This window comes from Eschrichtius robustus, chromosome 1 (assembly GCF_028021215.1).
Source record: "Eschrichtius robustus isolate mEscRob2 chromosome 1, mEscRob2.pri, whole genome shotgun sequence".
Lineage (NCBI taxonomy): Eukaryota > Metazoa > Chordata > Mammalia > Artiodactyla > Eschrichtiidae > Eschrichtius > Eschrichtius robustus.
The window spans coordinates 90,281,601-90,308,562 of record NC_090824.1 but is presented as its reverse complement, the minus strand read 5'-3'; the positions used below and the strand labels follow the sequence as shown (position 1 = coordinate 90,308,562).

Here is a 26,962-nt window from a genome sequence, read left to right as displayed (position 1 = left end):
CTTGTCACTCAGTTTTAAATGAAGGACTTGAACCAGAATAGATCCCTTAGGTTTTTGGTGATTCTCAAGTTTCTCATGTTCTTGAAAATATTCTTGAAAACTAGAACAGAAACTAGTTCTGTGCCTTCCATAATTAGGAAGGACAGAAAAAGGTTTTTGTTTGGTGTATAGGACTGAATATACAGGATTTTTTTTTTCTTTAGTGCTATTTGAAGAAAACAACCTTAGGTACATCATAGAACATTAAATCTGCTAGTTATAGTTGTTGCCAGGTATGCAGAGAACACAAGTTGTTGGTTTGTGAGTATCCTAGAAAAGTTGGAGTTAGAATATTGGAAGGTTTAGTTCATTTTTTAAAAAAAGATTTTAGTAAAATATTTAAAATTTTACAGTTAAAAAATTACTCCCAAAATATGGAATCACTGTAAGGATATTATTCATATAGGGTAAACAGACATACAAATTCCATGAAAGTACGCTAAAATCCCACTACCCACTACTGTTAACATTTTGGTATATATTCCTCCTAACTTTTTCCCCATGTTAATAGATATAACATATAACCAAAATGAGACTTTATACGTACTGCTTTGTAACCTACTTTAATGTACTGTGTATCTTTAATGCCTTTCTATTAGATGGAAATAAACATCTTCAGTTATCAGCTCTTTTTTTCTAACTTCTTATTTTGAACTCATTTTAGACTTTTAGAAAACTTAGAAAAATAGCACAAACAGTTCTCTTATATCCCTCACTCCTGCATCCCCTAATGCTAACGTCTCACATAAATGTAGAACAATTATTAGGGACCGGAAATTAATATTGCTACTAACTAAACGACAGACCTTATTCAAATTTTACCAGTTTTCCTACTAATGTCCTTCTTCTGTTCCAGGATCCTATTGAGGATCCCACCTTACATCCCACCTGTTTGTCTCTTCCAGTATGTAACAGTGTCTCACTTTCTCCATAGTCTCCTTCCAGTTTGTAACAGTGTCTTGGTCTTTCCTTGTTTTTCATGACCTTGACATACTCAGGAATATTGAGCAGTTATTTTGTGCTGTGTTCCTTAATTTGTGTTTGATGTTTTCTTAAGTTTGGAATGAGGGCATACATTTTTGGCAAGAATAACACAAAAATGGTACCATATCCTTCTCAGTGCATCATATTAAGGGATTCTTGATATCAATATTTCTTATTACTGGTGATATTTATCTTAATCATTTGGTTAAGTTGGTATCTGCAAGGTTTCTCTACTTTATACTTACTATCTTTTTCCCTTTGTAGTTAATAAGTATTTTCAAGGGAGATACTTTGAGACTATTTGGCATCATTTTATTTTATTTTTAAAACAATTTAAATTGACTTTTATTGGAGTATAGTTGCTTAACAATGTTGTGTATTTGGCATCATTTTAAATGGGTGTATATCCTATAGTTTTTTTAGAGTGGCTCCCCCCGCCCTCCGCCGCTTGATTGCAGAGGTATTGACACTTGTCAATCAAGGTCAAACAGAATTACATTGTTTAAAGTAAAAAGTGAAAATTCTTAGACCTTCTCCGCAATTCCTTTTCTCCATGTAACCACTGTAAACAGTTTGATGTTTCTAGACACTTACTCTATGTTTAGGAAACATCTATACATATCTCTATACATTTATGACATGTGTATATGTTGAATTAGGAAACTCAAATTTGTAGAAATGCATAAAGTAAATATAAGTTAGGTTTTCATTTTTTTTTTTACAAAAATGAAATTTTATTATTTTAAACTTGCTTTTTTCAGTCTACAGTGCTTTATGGTATTCTGACTGCATAGAATGGTATAGATGTATCTTTATTGATAGACATTTAGGTGGACTTTGTTTTTTCACAGTTACAAGTAACATAGTAGACACAGTGGAATATATATATATATTTTCACAGTAGGGCAGGTGTGGCTAAATGATAGATTCCATCGTTTCTTTAAACTATTCCCCTATTGTTGGACATTCAGTTTTTTTTTTTCCTGTTATGAATAACTTTGTACATGAAATGTGTAGATTGCAAAAGCTTTAAAATGATTTCTAATAGATAATATATATAGTAAAAATTGAAATAGTAAAAATGGTTATGTAGTGAAAAATAAATACAGGGGTCTTTCCACTGTTAACAATGTATTTTGAATCCTTTCAGAGGTTTTCTACTCAAATGTAAGCATATACAGATATATCTCCTCTTCATTCTCTTCCCTTCTTCCTTTATAAATGGTAGCATACAGTACTTACTGTGTTCTGTACCTTTTGTTTTTGTTTTTTTTTTTAGTATTAGTTGTTTTTTTTGTTTGTTTTTTTATACTGCAGTTTCTTTTTTTTCTTTTATTAATTAATTAATTTATTTATGGCTGTGTTGGGTCTTCGTTTCTGTGCAAGGGCTTTCTCTAGTTGTGGCAAGCGGGGGCCACTCTTCATCACAGTGCACAGGCCTCTCACTATCACGGCCTCTCTTGTTGCAGAGCACAGGCTCCAGACGCACAGGCTCAGTAATTGTGGCTCATGGGCCCAGCTGCTCCATGGCATGTGGGATCTTCCCGGACCAGGGCTCGAACCTGTGTCCCCTGCATTGGCAGGCAGATTCTCAACCACTGCGCCACCAGGGAAGCCTGCAGGTTCTTATTAGTCATCAGTTTTATGCACATCAGTGTATACATGTAAATCCCAATCGCCCAATTCAGCACACCAGCATCCCCACCCCACCGTGATTTTCCCCCCTTGGTATCCATACGTTTGTTCTCTACATCTGTGTCTTAACTTCTGCCCTGCAAACCGGGTCATCTGTACCATTTTTCTAGGTTCCACATAACGTGTGTTAATATACGATATTTGTTTTTCTCTTTATGACTTACTTCACTCTGTATGACAGTCTCTAGATCCATCCACGTCTCAACAAATGACTGAATTTCATTTCTTTTTATGGCTGAGTAATATTCCATTGTATATATGTACCACATCTTCTTTATCCATTCGTCTGTCATGGGCATTTAGGTTGATTCCATGACCTGGCTATTGTAAATAGTGCTGCAATGAACATTGGGGTGCATGTGTTTTTTTGAATTATGGTTTTCCCAGGGTATATGCCCAGTAGTGGGATTGCTGGGTCATATGGTAATTCTATTTTTAGTTTTTTAAGGAACCTCCATACTGTTCTCCATAGTGGCTGTATCAATTTACATTCCCACCAACAGCGCAAGAGGGTCCCCTTTTCTCCACACCCTCTGCAGCATTTGTTGTTTGTAGATTTTCTGATGATGCCCATTCTAACTGGTGTGAGGTGATACCTCCTTGTAGTTTTGATTTGCGTTTCTCTAATAATTAGTGATGTTGAGCAGCTTTCCATGTGCTCTTGGCCATCTGTGTGTCTTCTTTGGAGAAATGTCTATTTAGATCTTCTGCCCATTTTTGGATTGGGTTGATCGTTTCTTTAATATTGAGCTGCATGAGCTGTTTATATATTTTGGAGATTAATCCTTTGTCCATTGATTCGTTTGCAAATATTTTCTCCCATTCTGAGGGTTGTCTTTTCGTCTTGTTTATGGTTTCCTTTGCTGTGCAAAAGCTTTGACGTTTCATTAGGTCCCAGTTGTTTATTTTTGTTTTTATTTCCATTACTCTAGAAGATGGATCAAAAAAGATCTTGCTGTGATTTATGTCAAAGAATGTTCTTCCTGTGTTTTCCTCTAAGAGTTTTATAGTGTCCGGTCTTACATTTAGGTCTCTAATCCATTTTGAGTTTATTTTTGTGTATGGTGTTAGGGAATGTTCTAATTTCATTCTTTTACATGTAGCTGTCCAGTTTTCCCAGCACCACTTATTGAAGAGACTGTCTTTTCTCCATTGTATATCTTTGCCTCCTTTGTCATAGATTAATTGACCATAGGTGCATGGGTTTATCTCTGGGGTTTCGATCTTGTTCCATTGATCTATGTTTCTGTTTTTGTGCCAGTACCATATTGTCATGATTACTGTAGCTTTGTAGTATAGTCTGAAGTCAGGGAGTCTGATTCCTCCAGCTTCGTTTTTTTCCCTCAAGAATGCTTTGGCTATACAGGGTCTTTTGTGTCTCCATACAAATTTTAGGATGATTTGTTCTAGTTCCGTAAAAAATGCCATTGGTAATTTGATAGGGATTGCATTGAATCTGTAGATTGCTTTGGGTAGTATAGTCATTTTCACAAAATTGATTCTTCCAATCCAAGAACATGGTATATCTCTCCATCTGTTGGTATCATCTTTAATTTCTTTCATCAGTGTCTTATAGTTTTCTGCATAAAGGTCTTTTGTCTCCCTAGGTAGGTTTATTCGTAGGTATTTTATTCTTTTTGTTGCAATGGTAAATGGGAGTATTTTCCTAATTTCTCTTTCAGATTTTTCATCATTAGTGTATAGGAATGCAGGAGATTTCTGTGCATTAATTTTGTATCCTGCAACTTTACCAAATTCATTGATTAGCTCTAGTAGTTTTCTGGTGGCATTTTTAGGAGTCTCTATGTATAGTATCATGTCATCTGCAAACAGTGACAGTTTTACTTCTTCTTTTCCAATTTGTATTCCTTTTATTTCTTTTTTCTTCTCTGATTGCTGTGCCTAGGACTTCCAAAACTATGTTGAATAATAGTGGTGAGAGTGGACATCCTTGTCTCGTTCCTGGTCGTAGAGGAAATGCTTTCAGTTTTTCACCATTGAGAGTGATGTTTGCTGTGGGTTTGTCGTATATGGCCTTTATTATGTTGAGGTAGGTTCCCTCTATGCCCACTTTCTGGAGAGTTTTTATCAGAAATGGATGTTGAATTTTGTCAAAAGCTTTTTCTGCATCTATTGAGATGATTGTATGGTTTTTATTCTTCAATTTGTTAATATGGTGTATCACATTGATTGATTTGCATATATTGAAGAATCCTTGCATCCCTGGGATAAATCGCACTTGATTGTGGTGTATGATCCTTTTAATGTGTTGTTGGATTCTGTTTGCTAGTATTTTGTTGAGGATTTTTGCATCTATATTCATGAGTGATATTGGTCTGTAATTTTCTTTTTTTGTAGTATCTTTGTCTGGGTTTGGTATCAGGGTGATGGTGGTCTCGTAGAATGAGTTTGGGAGTGTTCCTTCCTCTGCAATTTTTTGGAAGAGTTTGAGAAGGATGGGTGTTAGCTCTTCTGTAAATGTTTGGTAGAATTCACCTGTGAAGCCATCTGGTCCTGGGCTTTTGTTTGTTGGAAGATTCTTAATCACAGTTTCAATTTCATTACTTGTGATTGGTCTGTTCATATTTTCTGTTTCTTCCTGGTTCAGTCTTGGAAGGTTATACCTTTCTAAGAATTTGTCCATTTCTTCCAGGTTGTCCATTTTATTGGCATAGAGTTGCTTTTAGCAGTCTCTTAGGATGCTTTGTATTTCTGCGGTGTCTGTTGTCACTTCTCCTTTTTCATTTCTAATTTTATTGATTTGAGCCCTCTCCCTCTTTTTCTTGATGCGTCTGGCTAATGGTTTATCAATTTTGTTTATCTTCTCAAAGAACCAGCTTTGAGTTTTATTGATCCTTGCTGTCGTTTCCTTCATTTCTTTCTGATCTGATCTTTATGATTTCTTTCCTTCTGCTAACTTTGGGGTTTTATTGTTCTTCTTTCTCTAATTGCTTTATGTGTAAGGTTAGGTTGTCTATTTGAGGTGTTTCTTGTTTCTTGAGGTAGGATTGTATTGCTGTAAACTTCCCTCTTAGAACTGCTTTTGCTGCATCCCATAGGTTTTGGGTCATCGTGTTTTCATTGTCATTATTTTCTAGGTATTTTTTGATTTCCTTTTTGATTTCTTCAGTGATCTCTTGGTTATTTAGCAGTGTTGTTTAGCCTCCATGTGTTTGTATATTTTACAGATTTTTTTCCTGTAACTGATACGTAGTCTCATGGCATTGTAGTCAGAAAAGATACTTAATACAATTTTAATTTTCTTAAATTTACTGAGGCTTGATTTGTGGCTGAAGATATGATCTATCCTGGAGAATGTTCCATGAGCCCTTGAGAAGAAAGTGTATTCTGCTGTTTTTGGATGGAATGTCCTATAAATATCAATTAAGTCTATCTTGTTTAATGTATCATTTAAAGCTTGCATTTCCTTATTTATTTTCATTTTGGATGATCTGTCCATTGGTGAAAGTGGGGTGTTAATGTCCCCTACTATGATTGCGTTACTCTCGATTTCCCCTTTTATGGCTGTTAGCAGTTGCCTTATGTATGCAGGTGCTCCTATGTTGGGTGCATAAATATTTACAATTGTTATTTCTTCTCCTTGGATTGATCCCTTGATCATTATGTGGTGTCCTTCTTTGTCTCTTGTAATAGTTTTTATATTGAAGTCTATTTTGTCTGATATGAGAATTGCTACTCCAGCTTTCTTTTGATTTCCATTTGCATGGAATATCTTTTCCCATCCCCTCACTTTCAGTCTGTATGTGTCCCTAGGTCTGAAGTGGGTCTCTTGTAGACAGCATATATATGGGTCTTGTTTTTGTATCCATTTAGCTAGTCTGTGTCTTTTGGTTGGAGCATTTAATCCATTTACATTTAAGGTAGTTATCAATATGTATGTTCCTATTACCATTTTCTTAATTGCTTTGTGTTTGTTATTGTAGGTCGTTTTCTTCTCTTGTGTTTCCTGCCTAAAGAAGTTCCTTTAGCATTTGTTGTAGAGCTGGTTTGGTGGTGCTGAATTCTCTTAGCTTTTGCTTGCCTGTAAAGGTTTTAATTTCTCCATCAAATCTGAATGAGATCCTTGCTGGGCAGAGTAATCTTGGTTGTAAGTTTTTCCCTTTCATCACTTTAAATATGTCCTGTCACTCCCTTCTGGCTTGCAGACTTTCTGCTGAAAGGTCATCTGCTAACCTTATGGGGATTCCCTTGTATGTTATTTTTTGTTTTTCCCTTGCTGCTTTTAATATTTTTTCTTTGTTTTTAATTTTTGATAGTTTGATTAATATGAGTCTTGGCATGTTTCTCCTTGGATTTATCCTGTATGGTACACTCTGTGCTTTCTGGACTTGATAAACTATTTCCTTTCCCATATTAGGGAAGTTTTCAACTAAAATCTCTTCAAATATTTTCTCAGTCCCTTACTTTTTCTCTTCTTCTTCTGGAACCCCTGTACTTCGAATGTTGGTGCATTTAATGTTGTCCCAGAGGTCTCTGAGACTGTCCTCAATTCTTTTCATTCTTTTTTCTTTATTCTTCTCTACAGTAGTTATTTCCACTATTATATCTTCCAGGTCACTTATCCATTCTTCAGCCTCAGTTATTCTGCTTTTGATTCCTTCTAGAGAAATTTTAATTTCACTTATTGTGTTGTTCATCATTGTTTGTTTGCTCTTTAGTTCTTCTAGGTCCTTGTTAAACGTTTCTTATATTTTCTCCATTCTACTTCAAGGTTTTGGATCATCTTTACTATCATTACTCTGACATTGTTTTCAGGTAGACTGCCTATTTCCTCTTCATTTGTTTGATCTGGTTGCTTTTTACCTTGCTCCTTCGTCTGCTATGTATTTCTCTGTTTTCTCATTTTGCTTAACTTACTGTGTTTGGGGTCTCTTTTTCCCAGGCTGCAGGTTCATAGTTCCCGCTGTTTTTGGTGTCTTCTCCCAGTGGCTAAGGTTGGTTCAGTGGGTTGTGTAGGCTTCCTGGTGGAGGGGACTGATGCCTGTGTTCTGGTGGATGAGGCTGGATCTTGTCTTTCTGGTGGGCAGGACTATGTCCGGTGGTGTGTTTTGGGGTGTCTGTTACCTTATTATGATTTTAGGCAGCCTCTCTGCTAATGGGTGGGGTTGTGTTCCTGTCTTGCTAGTGTTTGGCATAGGGTGTCCGGCACTGTAGCTTGCTGGTCGTTGCATGGAGCTGGGTCTTAGCATTGAGATGGAGATCTCTGGGAGAGCTTTTGTCGTTTGACATTACGTGGAGCCAGGAGGTCTCTTGTGGACCAATGTCCTGAATTCGGCTCTCCCACCTCAGAGGCTCAGGCCTGACACCCAGCTAGAGCACCAAGACCGTGTCAGCCACATGGCTCAGAAGAAAAGGGAGTAAAAAGAAAGACAGAAAAAAATAAGATAAAATAAAATAAAGTTATTAAAATAAAAAATAATTATTAAAAATTAAAAAATTAAAAAGTAATAAAAGAAAAGGAAAAAGAAAGAAAGAAAGAAGAGAGCCACCAAACCAAAAAACAAATCAAACAATGGTAACAAATGCTGAAAACTATACTAAAACAAAAACGAAAACGGAGAGACAGAACCCTAGGACAAATGATAAAAGCAAAGACACACAAAAATCACACAAAGAAGCGTATGCATACACACTCACAAAAACAGAAAAAGGAAATAAAATATATATCTATACATATTTAAAAAAAAAGGAAGAGAGCAACCAAATCAATAAACAAATCTACCAATGATAATAAACTCTAAATACTAAACTAAGATAAACATAAAACCAGAAACAAATTAGATGCAGAAAGCAGACCTCAAGTCTACAGTTGCTCCCAAAGTCCCCTGCTTCAATTTTGGGATGATTCGTTGTATATTCAGGTATTCCACAGATGCAGGGTACATCAGGTTGATTGTGAGGATTTAATCCGCTGTTCCTGAGGCTGCTGGGAGAGATTTCCCTTTCTCTTCTTTGTTCGCACAGCTCCTGGGGTTCAGCTTTGGATTTGGCCCCGCCTCTGCATGTAGGTCGCCTGAGGGCGTCTGTTCCCACCAAGACAGGACAGGGTTAAAGTAGCAGCTGATTAGGGGGCTCTGGCTCACTCAGGCCGGGGGAAGGGAGGGGTACGGAATGTGGGGCGAGCCTGCAGCGGCAGAGGGCAGCCTGACCTTGCAACAGCCTGAGGTGTGCCATGTGTTCTCCTGGGGAAGTTGTCCCTGGATCACGGTACCCTGGCAGTGGCGGGTTGCACAGGCTCCCGGGAGGGGAGGTGTGGATAGTGACCTGTGCTTGCACACAGGCTTCCCGGTGGCTGCAGCAGCAGCCTTAGCGTTTCCTGCCTGTCTCTGGTGTCTGCGCTGATAGCCACGGCTTGTGCCTGTCTCTAGAGCTCGTTTAGGCAGTGCTCTGAATCCCCTCTCCTCACTCACCCGGAAACAATGGCCTCTTGCCTCTTACCCAGTTCCAGACTTTTTCCCGGACTCCCTCCCGAATAGCTGTGGCGCACCAGCCCCCTTCAGGCTGTGTTTGTGCAGCCAACCGCAGTCCTCTCCCTGGGATCTGACCTCCGAAGCCTGAGCCTCAGCTCCCAGCCCTCACCCGTCCTGGTGGGTGAGCAGACAAGCCCCTCTGACTGGTAAGTTCTGGTCGGCACCGATCCTCTGTGCGGGAATCTCTCCACTTCACCATCTGCACCCCTGTTGCTGTGCTCTCCTTTGTGGCTCTGAAGCTTCCCCCCTGCCACCCCCCATCTCCACCAGTGAAGCGGCTTCCTAGTGTGTCGCAACTTTTCCTCCTTCACAGCTCCCTCCCAGAGGTACAGGTCCTGACCCTATTCTTTTGTCTCTGTTTTTTCTTTTTTCTTTTGCCCTACCCAGGTACGCAGGGAGTTTCTTGCCTTTTGGGAAGTCTGAGGTCTTCTGCCAGCGTTCAGTAGGTGTTCTGTAGGAGTTGTTCCACATGTAGATGTATATCTGATGTATTTGTGGGGAGGAAGGTGATCTCCACGTCTTACTCCTCTGCCATCTTGAAGGTCTCCCCGCCTTGTAAATTCTTATTTCTAATTATATGTCAGGTTATAAAACTCCTTAGACAAGTTTTATTAGTTTATCATAGCTGAATAGAATTCTCATTCCTTTTCTTTGCCCTGAAAATTGTTTTTTAACACTTCAAGGGGACACCCGTTAATTTACTTTAAGATATAGTGAACGAGTATATGTTCACCGTGTTGAAACTCTTTATGATTTTATAAACGTTATCTAGCCTTTGTTTTTACAGACTGAAGAGTCCTAATTTTCCATCCCTATTATTTTTTCTAGGATTCCTTCATTCTTTTGGTAATTTTTTGCCTAGATAACACTACCCAGTGGCCTGAATAATCAGTCTCACATCTTGGCAGAAGGGTGTTCCTGTGCCAAAAGGGCCAGGACCTTAGCTACCATAGATAGCTGTGGGTTGGTGCCCTATGCTCAATTGGCAAGTTGGGTTAGTGTATGATAAATATACTTCTTAGTTTCCTCCTATTTCTGTGTAATTTCATAGAAGGGGTAGCTAAATTTAAGAAGTAGGGGCATGTTCATTTTAATATAGATCCATTCTAAAATTCATCTTTCAGTATTTGGTTGTATGAAAAATTTGAAAAATGCACAGTGTGTAGCAGTATTGGGTAACAGTTACTCATGTTCATTTTGAGTAACAGAAGGTTTTAATTTTGATTAAAATAAAAAATTTTATCCATTTTTTTTCATGGTTGGTGCTTTTACTGCCCTGTCCAAGAACTCTTTGCCCACCCATAGGATGTCAAAGAGTTTTCTCCTATGTTTTTGTCAAGAAATTTTACAGTTTTATTTTATTTTTTAAAAAAATTTGTTTATTTTATTTATTTATTTTTGGCTGCATTGGGTCTTCGTTTCTGCACGCCTGCTTTCTCTAGTTGTGGCAAGTGGGGGCTACTCTTCGTTGCAGTGCACGGGCTTCTCATTGTGGTGGCTTCTCTTGTTGCAGAGCACAGGCTCTAGGTTTGTGGGCTTCAGTAGTTGTGGGTCGTGGGCTCTAGAGCACAGGCTCAGTAGTTGTGGCACATGGGCTTAGTTGCTCTGTGGCATGTGGGATCTTCCTGGACCAGGGATCGAACCTGTGTCCCCTGCATTGGCAGGTGGATTCTTAACCACCGCGCCACCAGAGAAGTCCCAACAGTTTTATTTTTTAATATTTAAATCTTTTATCCATTTCTAATTAATTTTTTTAAAAATTTTTTTAATTTTATTTTTTTATTTTTGGCTGTGTTGGGTCTTCGTTTCTGTGCGAGAGCTTTCTCTAGTTGTGGCAAGTGGGGGCCACTCTTCATCGTGGTGCGTGGGCCTTTCACTATCGCGGCCTCTCTTGTTGCGGAGCACAGGCTCCAGACGCGCAGGCTCAGTAATTGTGGCTCACGGGCCTAGTTGCTCCACGGCATGTGGGACCCTCCCAGACCAGGGCTCGAACCCGTGTGCCCTTCACCAGCAGGCAGATTCTCAACCACTGCGCCCCCAGGGAAGCCTGTCAAATTTTTATTTAGGTTATATAGGGGTATCTCACTGTCATTTAAAAAAATTTTTATTGGAGTATAGTTGCTTTACAATGTTGTGTTAGTTTCTACTGTACAGCAAAGTGAATCAGCTATACGTATACATATATACCCTCTTTTTTGGATTTCCTTCCCATTTAGGTTACCACAGAGCACTGAATAGAGTTCCCTATGCTCTACAGTAGGTTCTCATTAATTATCTATTTTATACATAGTATCAATAGTGTATATATGTCAATCCCAATCTCCCAATTCATCCTACCTACTCCGACAACCCCTTGGTATCCATACGTTTGTTCTCTACGTCTGTGTCTCTATTCTGCTTTGTAAATGAGATTGTCTATACCAATTTTTTCAAATTACATATATACACATTAATATACGATACTTGTTTTTCTCTTTCTGACTTACTTCATTGTGTATGACAGTCTCTAGGTCCATCCACATCTGTACAATGACCCAATTTTGTTCCTTTTTATGGCTGAGTAGTATTCCATTGTATATGTGTACCACATCTTCTTTATCCCTTCCTCTGTTGATGGACATTTATGTTGTTTCCACGTCCTGGCTATTGTAAATAGTGCTGCAGTGAACATTGGGGTGCATGTGTCTTTTCGAATTATGGTTTTCTCTGGATATATGCCCAGGAGTGGGATTGCTGGGTCATATGGTAGTTCTGTTTTTAGTTTTTTAAGGAACCTCCATACTGTTCTCCATAGAGGCTGTATCAGTTTACATTCCCACCAAAAGTGCAAGAGGGTTCCGTTTTTTCCACACCCTCTCCAGCGTTTATTGTTTGTAGATTTTGTGATGATGGCCATTCTGCCTGGTGTGAGGTGATATCTCATTGTAGTTTTGATTTGCCTTTTTCTAATAATTAGTGATGTTGAGCATCATTTCATGTGCCTCTTGGCCATCTCCATATCTTCTTTGGTGAAATGTCTATTTAGGGCTTCTGCCCATTTTTTTGATTGGTTTGTTTGTTTCTTTTTGATATTGAGCTATATGATCTGTTTGTATATTTTGGAGATTAATCTTTTGTCCGTTACTTAGTTTTTTTAATTAAAAAAAAATTTAATGTAATTATTGATGTGGTTGACCTTAGAGCTACCATTTTATTATTATTTTATCATTTAAATTTTATTTTATTTATTTTTTAATACAGCAAGTTCCTATTAGTTATCTATTTTATACATATTAGTATATATATGTCAATCCCAATCTCCCAATTCATCCCACCACCACCTCCCCGCTACTTTCCCCCCTTGGTGTCCATACGTTTCTTCTCTACATCTGTGTCTGTATTTGTGCCCTGCGAACCGGTTCATCTGTACTATTTTTCTAGGTTTCAAATATATACATTAATATACAGTATTTGTTTTTCTCTTTCTGACTTACTTCACTCTGTATGACAGTCTCTAGATCCATCCACATCTCTACAAATGACCCAATTTCATTCCTTTTTATGGCTGAGTAATATTCCATTGTATATATGTACCACATCTTCTTTATCCATTCGTCTGTCGATGGGCATTTAGGTTGCTTCCATAACCTGGCTATTGTAAATAGTGCTGCAGTGAACATTCGGGTGCATGTGTCTTTTTGAATTATGGTTTTCTCTGGGTGTATGCCCAGTAGTGGGATTACTGGGTCATATGGTAATTCTATTTTTAGTTTTTTAAAGAACCTCCATACTGTTCTCCATAGTGGCTGTATCAATTTACATTCCCACCAACAGTGCAAGAGGGTCCCCTTTTCTCCACACCCTCTCCAGCATTTGTTGTTTATAGATTTTCTGATGATGCCCATTCTAACTGGTGTGAGGTGATACCTCATTGTAGGTTTGATTTGCATTTCTCTAATAATTAGTGATGTTGAGCAGCTTTTCATGTGCTTCTTGGCCATCTGTCTGTCTTCTTTGGAGAAATGTCTATTTAGGTCTTCTGCCCATTTTTTGATTGGGTTGTTTGTTTTTTCAATATTGAGCTGCATGAGCTGTTTATATATTTTGGAGATTAATCCTTTGTCAGTTGCATTGTTTGCAAATATTTTCTCCCATTCTGAGGGTTGTCTTTTCATCTTGTTTGTAGTTTCCTTTGCTTTGCAAAAGCTTTTAAGTTTCATTGGTCCCATTTGTTTATTTTTGTTTTTATTTCCATTACTCTAGGAGATGGATCAAAAAAGATCTTGCTGTGATTTATGTCAAAGAATGTTCTTCCTGTGTTTTCCTCTAAGAGTTTTATAGTGCCCGATCTTACATTTAGGTCTCTAATCCATTTTGAGTTTATTTTTGTGTATGGTGTTAGGGAGTGTTCTAATTTCATCTTTTACATGTAGCTGTCCAGTTTTCCCAGCACCACTTATTGAAGAGACTGTCTTTTCTCCATTGTATATCCTTGCCTCCTTTGTCATAGATTAGTTGACTATGGATGTGTGGGTTTATCTCTGGGCTTTCTATCCTGTTCCATTGATCTATATTTCTGTTTTTGTGCCAGTACCATATTGTCTTGATTACTGTAGCTTTGTAGTATAGTGTGAAGTCAGGGAGTCTGCTTCTTCCAGCTCCTTTTTTTCCCCTCAAGACTGCTTTGGCTATTCGGGGTCTTTTGTGTCTCCATAGAAATTTTAAGGTTTTTTGTCCTAGTTCTGTAAAAGATGCCACTGGTAATTTGATAGGGATTGCATTGAATCTGTAGATTGCTTTGGGTAGTACAGTCATCTTCACAGTATTGATTCTTCCAGTCCAAGAACATGGTATATCTCTCCATCTATTGGTATCATCTTTAATTTCTTTCATCAGTGTCTTATAGTTTTCTGCATACAGGTCTTTTGTCTCCCTAGGTAGGTTTATTCCTAGGTATTTTATTCTTTTTGTTGCTATGGTGAATGGGATTATTTCCTTAATTTCTCTTTCTGATCTTTCGTTGTTAGTGTATAGCAATGCAGGAGATTTCTGTGCATTAGTTTTGTATCCTGCAACTTTACCAAATTCATTGATTAGCTCTGGTAGTTTTCTGGTGGCATCTTTAAGATTCTCTATGTATAGTATCATGTCATCTGCAAACAGTGACAGTTTTACTTCTTCTTTTCCAATTTGTATTCCTTTTATTTCTTTTTCTTCTCTGATTGCTGTGGCTAGGACTTCTAAAACTATGTTGATTAATAGTGGCGAGAGTGGACATCCTTGTCTTGTTCCTGATCTTAGAGGAAGTGCTTTCAGTTTTTCACCATTGAGAATGATGTTTGCAGTGGGTTTGTCGTATATGGCCTTTATTATGTTGAGGTAGGTTCCCTCTATGCCCACTTTCTGGAGAGTTTTTATCAGAAATGGGTGTTGAATTTTGTCAAAAGCTTTTTCTGCATCTATTGAGATGATCGTATGGATTTTATTCTTCAATTTGTTAATATGGTGTATCACATTGATTGATTTGCGTATATTGAAGAATCCTTGTATCCCTGGGATATATCCCACTTGATCGTGGTGTATGATCCTTTTAATGTGTTGCTGGATTCTGTTTGCTAGTATTTTGTTGAGGATTTTTGCATCTATATTCATCAGTGATATTGGTCTGTAATTTTCTTTTTTTGTAGTATCTTTGTCTGGTTTTGGTATCAGGGTGATGGTGGCCTCATAGAATGAGATTGGGAGTGTTCCTTCCTCTGCAATATTTTTGAAGAGTTTGAGAAGGATGGGTGTTAGCTCTTCTCTAAATGTTTGATAGAATTCACCTGTGAAGCCATCTGGTCCTGGACTTTTGTTTGTTGGAAGATTTTTAATCACAGTTTCAATTTCATTACTTGTGATTGGTCTGTTCATATTTTCTATTTCTTCCTGGTTCAGTCTTGTAAGGTTATACCTTTCTAAGAGTTTGTCCATTTCTTCCAGGTTGTCCGTTTTATTGGCTTAGAGTTGCTTGTAGTAGTCTCTTAGGATGCTTTGTATTTCTGCGGTGTCTCTTGTAACTTCTTCATTTTCATTTCTAATTTTATTGATTTGAGTCCTCTCCCTCTTTTTCTTGATGAGTCTGGCTAAAGGTTTATCAATTTTGTTTATGTTCTCAAAGAACCAGCTTTCAGTTTTATTGATCTTTGCTATTGTTTTCTTTGTTTCTATTTCATTTATTTCTGCTCTGATCTTTATGATTTCTTTCCTTTTGCTTACTTTGTGTTTTGTTTGTTCTACTTTCTATAGTTCCTTTAGGTGTAAGGTTAGATTGTTTATTTGAGATTTTTCTTGTTTCTTGACATAGGCTTGTGTTGCTATAAACTTCCCTCTTAGAACTGCTTTTGCTGCATCCCATAGGTTTTGGATCGTCGTGTTTTTGTTGTAATTTGTCTGTAGGTATTTTTTGATTTCCTCTTTGATTTCTTCAGTGATCTTTCGGTTCTTTAGTAGCATATTGTTTAACCTCCATGTGTTTGTGTTTTTTACGTTTTTTTTTTCTCCGTAATTGATTTTTAATCTCATAGCATCGTGGTTGGAAAAGATGCTTGATACGATTTCAATTTTCTTAAATTTACCGAGGGTTGATTTGTGACCCAAGATGTGATCTGTCCTGGAGTATGTTCCATGTGCACTTCAGAAGAAAGTGTATTTTGCTGCTTTCAGATGGATTGCCCTATAGATATCAATTAAGTCAATCTGGTTTATTGTGTCATATAAGGCTTGTGATTCCTTATTAATTTTCTTTCTGGATGATCTATCCATTGTTGTAAGTGTAGTGTTGAAGTCCCTCACTATTGTGTTACTGTCGATTTCCACTCTTTTGGCTGTCAGCATTTGCCTTATGTATTGAAGTGCTTGTGTGTTGGGTGTGTACATATTTACAGTTGTTATATCTTCTTGGATTGATCCCTTTATCATTATGTAGTGTCCTTTGTCGCTTGTAACAGTCTTTATTTTAAAGTCTATTTTGTCTTACATGAGTATTGCTACTCCAGCTTTCTTTTGATTTCCATTTGCATGGAATATCTTTTTCCATCCCCTCACTTTCAGTGTGTATGTGTCCCTAGGTCTGAAGTGGGTGTCTTGTAGGCAACATATATACGGGTCTTGTTTTTATGTCCATTCAGCCACTCTGTCTTTTGGTTGGAGCATTTAATCCATTTACATGTAAAGTAATTATCAATATGTATGTTCCTGTTACCATTTTCTTAATTGTTTTGGGTTTGTTTTTGTAGGTCTTTTTCTTCTTTTGTGTTTCCTACCTAGAGAAGTTCTTTTAGCATTTGTTGTAAAGTTGGTCTGGTGGTGCTGAATTCTCTTAGCTTTTGCTTGTCTGTAAAGCTTTTGATTTCTCTGTGAGTTCTGAGAGAGAGCCTTGCTGGCTAGAGTAATCTTGGTTGTAGGTTTTTCCCTTTCATCACTTTAAATATATCCTGCCACTCTTTTCTGGCCTGTAGAGCTTCTGCTGAAAGATCAGCTGATAACCTTGCATGGATTCCCTTGTATGTTATTTGTTGTTTTTCACTTGCTGCTTTTAATATTGTTTTTTTGTATTTAATTTTTGATAGTTTGATTAATATGTGTCTCAGCATGTTTCTCCTTGGGTTTATTCTTCCTGGACTCCCTGCGCTTCCTGGACTTGATTGACTATTTCCTTTCCCATGTTAGGGAAGTTTTCGATGATAATCTCTTCAAATTTTTTTCAGACCCTTTCTCTTTCTATTCTTCCTCTGGGACCACTATAATTTGAATGTTGGTGCATTTAATGTTGTCCCAGTGGTCTCTGAGACTGTCTTCAAATCTTTTCATTCTTTTTTCTTTATTCTGCTCCTCGGCTGTTATTTCCACCATTCTATCTTCCAGGTCACTTATCCGTTCTTCTGCCTCAGTTATTCTGCTATTGATTCCTTCTATTTTGTTTTTAATTTCAGTTATTGTGTTGTTCATCACTGTTTGTTTGTTCTTATAGGTCCCTGTTCTTGTATTTTCTCCATTCTATTTCCAAGATTTTGGGTCATCTTTACTATCATTACTCTGAATTCTTTTCATGTAGACTGCCTATTTCCTCTTCATTTGTTTGGTCTGGTGGGTTTTTACCTTGCTCCTTCATCTGCTGCATATTTCTGTGTCTTCTACTGTGTCTAACTTACTGTGTTTGAGGTCTCCTTTCCGCAGGTTGCAGGGTCATAGTTCCTCTTGCTTCTGGTGTCTGCCCCCAGTGGGTGAGTTTGGTCCAGTGACTTATGTAGACTTCCTGGTGGGAAGGACTGGTGCCTGTGTTTTGGTGGGTGGAGCTGGATCTTTTCCCTCTGATGGACAGGCCTGCGTCAGGTGGTGTGTTTTGGGGTGTTTGTGGCCTTAGTACGACTTTAGGCAGCCTGTCTGCTGATGGTTGGGTTTGTGTTCCTGTCTTGTTTGTTTGCCCTGGGGTGTCCAGCAGTGGAGCCTGCAGGCAGTTGGGTGGAGTCAGGTCTTGGAGTTGAGATGGAGACTCCCGGGAGAGCTCTGGGGCCAGGAATTCTCTGGCATTCCAGTTTCCTCGACTCGGCACTCCCACCTCAGAGGCTCAGGCCTGACCCCCCCCCCCCCCCCCCCCGCCTGGAAACTAAGACCCCGCATGCCACACAGCTCAGCAAAAATGGGGGAAAAAAAGAAAAGAAAAAAGGAAGAAATAAAAGGGTAGGATGAAAACAAACAGACATACAAAACTCGGGACAAATAGCAAAGACAAAAACAAGCAAGCAGCAACAGCAACAATTAAAAAGAAAGAAACAAACAAAGGAATGGGCAAACAAAACCCCAGACAAATGGTAAAAGCAGAACCAAACAGAAACACAAATAATCACACACATGTAGAAAATAAGAAACAAAAACATAAAACAGAGAAAATAAAAAAGAACAGCCAGACCAACAAAAGAATCCCAAAACAAAATTAAACAATTAAAAGCAAAGCTAACCAAAAAAAAACAACAAAAAAAAACCAAAAGCAGAATGCAAAGTGAAGGAAAAAGCAAAGAATACAAAACAAACACGTAAAAACAATAAAAAAAGTTAAATAGGACAAAGGAAAAAAAAAGCAAGGTAAAAACACAGGACAATGAAAAAGTAATGTAGAAATAGAAATATAAAAAAATATATTATAAATTTAAAAAACTAAATAAAAACAAATAATAAAAAATACAGGACAAAACAAGACATTAAAAAAATAGTAATAATTATATTTTCCTGGGGTCTCAGCTGTCAGTGTCCTCGCCGTCACCTTGAGTCACAGCCAACCTCCGCATCCCCAGGCTGTCCTCCAAAACCTCTAGGTAGGTTTCTGGTCTCTCTCTGGGCACTGTGGGGCAGCTAGGACTCTGACATGGCCCAAGTCTTGGGTGTACTAGTCCCCAAAGTCCATAGCTGCTAGCACTAGACTGGTTTCTGTTTTGGGAACACTCGTTGTCCATTCAGATATTTCATAGATGCAGGGTTTACCAAGCTGATCGTGGGGATTTAATCTGCAGTTTGTGTAGCTGCACAGAAAGATTTTTGTTCCTCTTCCTTAGTTGCCCCGCCCCTGGGGCTCAGCTGTGGTTTTAGCCCCACCTTTGCCTGTGGGCCACCCACCGGAGCCTGCTTCCGAGGCTGCCTTGGAGCAATCAGGTCTGCCCCGGTGAGGACAGGGCATGGGGGTGGCATGACTGCCTGGGTCACGGGGGCCCTGGCAGCGACAGGTACGCAGGAAAACTGGTGGCCATGGGCATGAGAGATCTGGCCCTAGTGGGAGCCTTTCCTAGCGCCTGGTGACCGGCATGAGAAGGTCAGTTCTGGTAGCTTTTCCTAGTGCCTGTTGGGGCAGGGGGCCAGTGCATGGGGAGAGAGAGGCTGCCATGGTGGCTCCACCCCCTGCACGTCATTCAACAGTGGTGCCTTGCTTCTATGGCAGTCTGGGTTTCCTTCATAGCATTCCCGGTTGCCGATTTCTTCCCTCCCGTCCCCTCAGGCTGTCTCCTCACAGCCAACAGCAGTCCTCCCCCCGGGTTTGCTTTCCAATCCCCATGTTCCAGCTCTCAGCCCCCGTGTGCACCGGCAGACACACGTCCCAGTCTGGGGCACACACGCTTGTGGCACTGACCGTCTGTGTAGGTCTCACTCTGTCCCGTCTGCTACAGACCAGCCATTTCATCCTCCTCTGACAGCCTCAGATGCTCCCCTTCTGTCCCAAGTGATTTCGCCATCAGTGAGGGGGCTTCCCTGGATGTGGGAACCTCTGTGCTTCAGCTCCCCCGAGGGGCACAGATCCTGTCCCACTTTTTGTCCTCTTATTTTTCCCTTCTTTCTTTCGTCCTACCCGGTTATGCAGGGATCTTTCTTGTCCTTTCTGGTGTCCGAGGTCTTCTGCTAGTGTTCAGCAGGTATTCTCTGAGAATTGTTCCATCTGTAGATGTATTCTTGATGCTTTTGTGGAGAGAGATGAACGCCACGTCCTTCTACTCCTCTGCCATCTTGGTTTCTCCTCACTGTTGTTTTAATTTGCACTTCTCTAATGATTTAATGATGTTGACATGTTTTCATGTGTAAATAAGTATGGCAAAAAAGCCATCTGTAACAGTTTCTTTTGAAGAGCAGAAGGTTTTACTTTTGCTGAGGTCCAATTTATCTTTTTTTTTCTTTCATGGTTAGTGCTTTTTGTGTTCTGAAAACTGGCACTCATTCATTTTGATCTCATTAAATGCTGTGGTTCCTTTAAATAATTAAACTACTAGAGAGTAAATCCTAAGAGTTCTTATCACAAGGAAAAACACTTTTTTTTTCTATTCATTTAATTTTATTTCTGTGTGAGATGATGGATGTTCACTAAAACTACTGTGGTGATCATTTCATGATGTATGTAAGTCAGATCATTATGCTGTACACCTTAAACTTATAAGTGCTGTATGTCAATTATATCTCAATAAAATTGTAAGAAAAAAATAAAATAGTTAAGCTACTGGTATGGGGAATACTTTGTACAGCCTTTCACTGATAATAGAATCACCTTCACACACTAGGAGTTGACCATTTCAGAAGGGAAGAGTAATTCTCATCCACTATAGCTGCACTTCTTTTTTCCAGATATCTGTGATATGTGGACAACCACTTATTTCCAAGGCCTTTTTAAAAAAAAAAAATCATTTACTTTCCTTTTGTATTGGTGAAGGATAAAGTAAGAATATATTGTAAATCAGTTCCTCTGAAACGACAGAATTACTGGTGCCCCTAGGTCTTTAAGAAGGAACTTGTAACAAAGTTTAATTTTTGTTTTGTTTTGTTTTGTTTTTCAGTGGTGGCATCAGCAAATTGATTTTCATACTACTTTCTTGAACCATTTGGCACGATTGGTGCCAGAAATTTATTTTGCTGAAATGGACCCAGACTTAGAAAAGCAGGAGGAGAATATACAAATGTCAATATTCACTCCACTGGAATGGTACTTATTTGGAGAAGATCCAGATATTTGCTTAGAGAAATTGAAGCACAGTGGAGCATTTCAACTCTGTGGGAAGGTTTTCAAAAGTGGAGAGACAACATATTCTTGTAGGTAAGATTTAGAAATGTACAGGATTGGTTATAATAACAACTTGATATTCTGTATGTATTTTGTGATGTACCTTTCTTGGTATATTACTATTTATAATATATTTAATTCTACATAATTTACTTTGTTTTATTGTGCACTTATAAGTTTGTTTTTGCTAGTACAGCTTGTTTTTGAATATATGACTTAAACAGTTCTCTCACTTTTTCTTCCTGTTCTGCAGAAGTATATAAGAGATAGATTTTTGCCTTGTTTATAACATAGTCCATACACCCTTATCTGAAACTCTTGGCGCCACATGTATTTCAGAATTCTGAATACTTCCCTAGTGGAGTCAGGTCAGGATCCTGTAATCAAACAGAGCATTTCTGTAAGAAATCTATGACTATTCACAGCAAGTGGTGTAAATAAAGTCTGTAGTCCCTTGTCATTTCAGGTCATTTTTTTGCCACCAAGTGAAATTTGGTATCAAAGGGTTGTGGACCTGTAGGAGCATTTGTAATTTAGTTGGATAGAAGAGGCCAGTGGTAAGGAAACTGGAAACGGCTTTAGGGTTTTTTTTTTGCCTTTTGTGAGAGAAGTTGACTTAACACAGCATGGTAACACAGAGAACTTTTTTATTCTCTACTCCTGCCTGAAACTTTTAACTTTTAGATCTTAACAACACTTTTAGTTTTTTTTTTCTTTTATTAGAGGTTGTTTAGGTTAGGAATGTGAAATTTTAGATTTTATAAATATAGAGAATTGTTTTTTGCTTCACTGTAATTCTAGGTTTGACTGGTTTATGTATAGTTAACAGTTGTCTAGAACATACTGCTTTTCTTTATTCTCTTCTTTTCTCAGGAAACAGTCAGCTTTTGTATTTTGTGTACTATTTTGCTATATGGCAGTAAGTTTCATTTATCTTGTTATGTATTTTTAGCTGAAGCCCAGTCAGTTTCAACTAAAGCATAGTAGATATTCATAGACCTCATTTCTCCAGAAGGGTCATGGAGGCATATTTAATTGTCACAGCTAGGGGAATGGTACTGGCATCTAGTGGGTAGAGGCCAGGGTTGCTGCTTAAACATCCTGTGGCACACAGACAGTCTCCTATATCGCCAGCAAATAATTATTCAGTTCAAAATGTCAGTACTGCTGAGGTTGACAAATCCTGTTCTGAATAGGTTAGTAGATGATATTATATTTTAGAGGCTATTATTAGTCAGTATTTACTTATTAGCCTTTAAAAATTCATTTTTAAAACTGCCCAATTCCATCTCTTCAACTTTTCTAAATAAATATTTTAAAAATTAATTTTGCACTTTCCACTAATTTATATTATTGTTAATGTTTCCTTGAAAGTATTAAATAAAATTCTACATTTTAGAAGTTTTTATTAGGGAAGAGATTAAGAGAGATGGAATTTAATTTATTCAGTAAATATTCATTGAATACCTGTTGTGTGCCAGGCACTGCTCTACGTGCTTGGGACATATCGTTATATAAAATAAATTAAAATCTTTTAATTTATGTTGCTTACATTCTAATGAATTTTGTCTTTAACCAAGCCTTATTTACCAGTGAACAATCAGTGTCTATAAAATACGTTCATAACTGTAATAGGATAAGATGATGCAGAGAATGAAAAAAAGCTGATGATTTTTCAGAAAACTAATTTTGGTATATGTGCTGCTGAATGGAGCACCAGAAAACTAATTTTTTTTTTGAATTTTATTTATTTTTTATACACCAGGTCCTTATTAGTTATCTATTTTATACATATTAGTGTATATATGTCAATCCCAATCGCCCAATTCATCACACCACCCCCACCCCCCCACCCCCCACTTTCCCCCCTTTGTGTCCATATGTTTGTTCTCTACATTTGTGTCTCTATTTCTGCCTTGCAAACCGGTTCATCTGTACCATTTTTTAGATTCCACATATATGCGTTAATATACGATATTTGTTTTTCTCTTTCTGACTTACTTCACTCTGTATGACAGTCTCTAGGTCCATCCATGTCTCTACAAATGACCCAGTTTCATTCCTTTGTATGGCTGAGTAATATTCCACTGTATATATGTACCACATCTTCTTTATCCATTCGTCTGTCGATGGGCATTTAGGTTGCTTCCATGACCTGGCTATTGTAAATAGTGCTTCAGTGAACATTGGGGTGCACATGTCTTTTTGACTATAAAGTCTTTATTGAATTTGTTACAATACTGCTTCTGTTTTATGTATTGGTTTTTTGGCCACAAGGCATGTGGGATCTTAGCTCCCCGACCAGGGATCGAACCCACACCCCCTGCCTTGGAAGGTGAAGTCTTAACCACTGGACTGCCAGGGAAGTCCCTGGAATTCAGTTTTTAAAGTATTTTCATAATCAGTTTGTGCATGATATAGGAAACTCATTCACATTATTTTATAGTCATACCTTGAGCATCAGCAGGAGTCATGTAAATTTTGGAGTCTGATTTTTAATCTTTTTCAGGGACTGTGCAATTGATCCAACATGTGTACTCTGTATGGACTGCTTCCAGAATAGTGTTCATAAAAATCATCGTTACAAGGTATGAAAATAGATGCATAAAATCTCTAGATTGGCAGGAGTCTGATGGCCAGCTAGTCCAAATTCCTGACTAGTACTTGAGTTCCTGCTGTAACAGACCTGATTTGTGAACCTTTAGCTCTGGTTAAACATATCATGTGATAAGACATCTACTACCTCAAGATGCAGCCCCTTACAATTTTTTTTTTTTTGAGATACATCATTTTTATGCAGAAGATTGTATAAAGCATATGAACAGCTTAAAGAATAACTATAAAGTGAACACCTGTGTAACCACTACTTAGGTCAAGAAATGAGACATTTCCAGCTCTCAGGGGCTTCCCATTTGTTCCTTCTGGATCACCATCCTTCTCTCCTCCTTTGTGATAATCTCTCTGCTGTGTTTTGTGATAATGGTTTCCTTGATTTCCCTTTTAGCTTATCACCCAAATCATATTGAATGGTTCTGTTTTTGAATTCTGTATAGATGGAGTCATTCTGTATTCTTTTTTTGTTGAGTAGCTTTCACTCAGCATTAAGTATATATTTATATATATACACATATATATATTTTGTCCATTTACCTTATAGGGTTTAATAATCCATATTGTCTTTATTCATTGTACTGTATATAGATATGTAGATTGTTTCCAATTTGGGACTATTATTGTATTAAAACAATTCTGCTGTGAACATTCTTATTTGTGTATTTTGGTACACATGTACAGGAGTTTATCCAGGGTATATATCTGGAATAGAATTGCTGAGTTCTAGGGTTTATCTTAAGTCATAGTAGATAATGTTTTCCAAAGTGGTTATACCAATTTATAAGTTCTTCAGCAGTATATGAGAGTTCCCATGGCTCCACACACTTACAAGATTTGGTGTTGCTAGTCTTTTTAATTTTAGCCAGTCTGGTGGGTATATAATGGTATCACATTGTGGTCTTAGTTTAATTTTCTTAATTAGTAGTGAGGTTGAGGGATTTGCCTTTCCTGTTACATCTTCAGACAACTTTGTTATTTTGAGCTGAAATGTATTTTTCAAATAACAGTATTGGGCGTTGGTGGTATAGTGGTGAGCATAGCTGCCTTCCAAATAACAGTATTGGTTCTGTGCTCTGGGCTTGGGTAGATATAATAATTGATGTTTCTCTTTGTACATATAATATGCCTAAGGTCCCATGTAAATGTAAATAACATCTTAAAGTTATGTAGACTATTTCTTCCATAGAGCTGAAAATGCGGTTCATGTTTTTAGACTGGCTTCAACATTACTGCTTCTATCTCAGGAAATGATAAGCTATAGATATATATTATATATATATATATATATATATATTTTTTTTTTTTATTATTGTGCAAAAGAAAAAACATGAGGAGCCTATCATACAGTGTGGTTAAAATGTTTTCCCAACATTGCAAAGCTAATCACTGATGGAATTTACAAAGTTGATCATTGGTTAATTTCATATTTCCCAGTCATCTCCATTTATTATAGTTTTTTCCTGATGCTGGAGAACTCAAGAAAGAATGCCAGAAGTAGAGACAAGGAGGAAGTTGTTAATTTCTTCTTATTTTTACTCTGGGATATTAAGGGGGAGAGATGCTGAAGTCTCAAGGCCAGAGTTTTCCAGTTGCCAAGCTTCGGGATTTTGTGGGCCAGTACAATTTCAGAAGAGTTTGGGTAAGACATAGGGTTTTCAATTTTTTATTTGGCTAGGGAAGTTCAATTTTAATTTTAAAAAGGGCACATGAACAGCAACCAAAAAATACCTACCATCTCCTATCATTTTATGAAGAAAAAGAAAATTTAATTCCAAGAAAGTAGGACAATCTCAGACTAAAGAGCAGGTCTTTAGATTGCATACATGTAGCTCTGTTAAAGAGCTCATCACATTGCTATTCCTTCCTTTTCCGATTTTCCGTGGACTGGTAAAACTTGTCTGTTAAATTTTAGGAACCTCTTCACTAAGCTACCTTCGAGTATTGAAAGCTTACCAGTCTACACTGCCACCACAAAGCACTCTTTTATGAAGCATGCTTAGGTCTATCATCTTTAGGTTTTTGCAGAGCTCTTCTTATAGAAGGTGCGTACACAGCTTACTCAGGAACCTTTGAGTTATCAGAAGGATGGGCTATTGTGTAACTAATAAAAAATTATGTTTATAAGCTTTTAAAAATATTACCCTTCAAAAGTGAGTGTGAAGAGAACAGAAGACTTTTGGTGGGAGAATAAGTTGATAGAACCTTTCTGGAATACCTATTACATGTGGTGAAATTTTTAAAGAAAAGTGAGGGAATGACTAATAAATACAATTCAGATAATAGTAACCTCCAGGGCAAGTGGATGATCACAGAGGGAACTTCAACAGTATTAATATTCTCTTGTGTTAGATGCTGGATCATTTTATTATTATCCTTTGTAACTTGCCTATACATTGTGTATATTCTTTTTATAATAAAAAACTTAATAAAAGAAAAAATGAAGCCATTAAAAAAAAAGATTGGAAGAAATAAGAAGGGATGCGTGTTGCTGCAGAGAAGGGGAAGAAAAGAATAACGATGGGGATGCAGACCCAAGAGCAGGTACTATGTGAAGAAAGCACCAAGAAAAACCTTTTGCTGCAGAATAGCACAGAACAACTTTTGCCGTCCCTGGCACCACACAGGAAGTGGGCTGCTGCACGGAGATGGCATGGCATCTCTGTCCAGACCCGCTCCACCATGTCCAAGTTTTCCTTTAAGGTCACGCTGCTGGCTGCCTTATGGAGTACTCAGTTGTTCCCAAAAGTACACCTTTCACAGCAGTCTTAAAATTCTGCAGCAGAAGAATGTAAAGTTCCTGCAGTGACATGTGCAGTTATTACCAACAATGAAGTAGGAATAAATCCTGCACTGCTGGAAATGTTTTTCTGAAGCATGGTTCAGAACTGCGAATTAGGGAGTTCTCTGGTGGTCTAGCGGTTAGTACTCAGTGCTTTCACTGCCATGGCCTGGGTTCAGTCCCTGGTTAGGGAACTGAGATCCTGCAAGCCACACAGTGCGGCCAAAAAAAGAACTTTGAATTATTCTTAGAGATCGTGTTGGAAGTTCTGTTACTTGAAACATACGATTACCTTTCAGAATAAATATTGGTATTGTTGTTGTAAAATTGAAATCAGGCATTTAAAATACTGTGAAAACACCAATAGTTGATGAAATAATGAAAGGTGACTCTCCATCCCTTCTTGTTATTCACACTCTTCATGTGAAGAGGGAATGCTTCTGCATTGAGGGTGTTATCACCACAGAAGATCATAGTTCTATCATTGCTACCTCACAACACACACAGGTAGTTCATTTGGGGTAAATGGATTACCCACCTGTGTTTTATAACTGGAGGATGCTTCTGATAATTCTTTCTGAGAACATTTGGAAAATTAAAATTTATTGAGTCTTCCTATTTGTCTTTGAGTTAAAAATTTAAAAAGGATTGCTGTTTGCTTGATAGCATCTGACTTGAAGACACAAAAATAGTTCGTCTTGATTATATATTGTTTATGATAAAGAATCATATCAATGAATACTTAACTATCTTAACTTTTTATTATTTTTTTTAAAATTTTATTTTTGGCTGCGTTGGGTCTTTGTTGCT

General features: G+C 37.8%; 1 protein-coding gene across 2 annotated transcripts in view; it reads left to right on the top strand.

Moving 5' to 3' along the window:
* The window catches only part of UBR1 (ubiquitin protein ligase E3 component n-recognin 1), a 145,313-nt gene that overhangs the window by 8,086 nt on the left and 110,265 nt on the right, over positions 1-26,962 (top strand). For both annotated transcript variants that reach the window (XM_068550281.1, XM_068550278.1), the window contains exons 2-3: positions 20,537-20,793; positions 23,270-23,348. In XM_068550281.1, the coding sequence (XP_068406382.1) occupies positions 20,537-20,793; positions 23,270-23,348 (336 nt within the window). The remainder of the gene's footprint in view (positions 1-20,536; positions 20,794-23,269; positions 23,349-26,962) is intronic.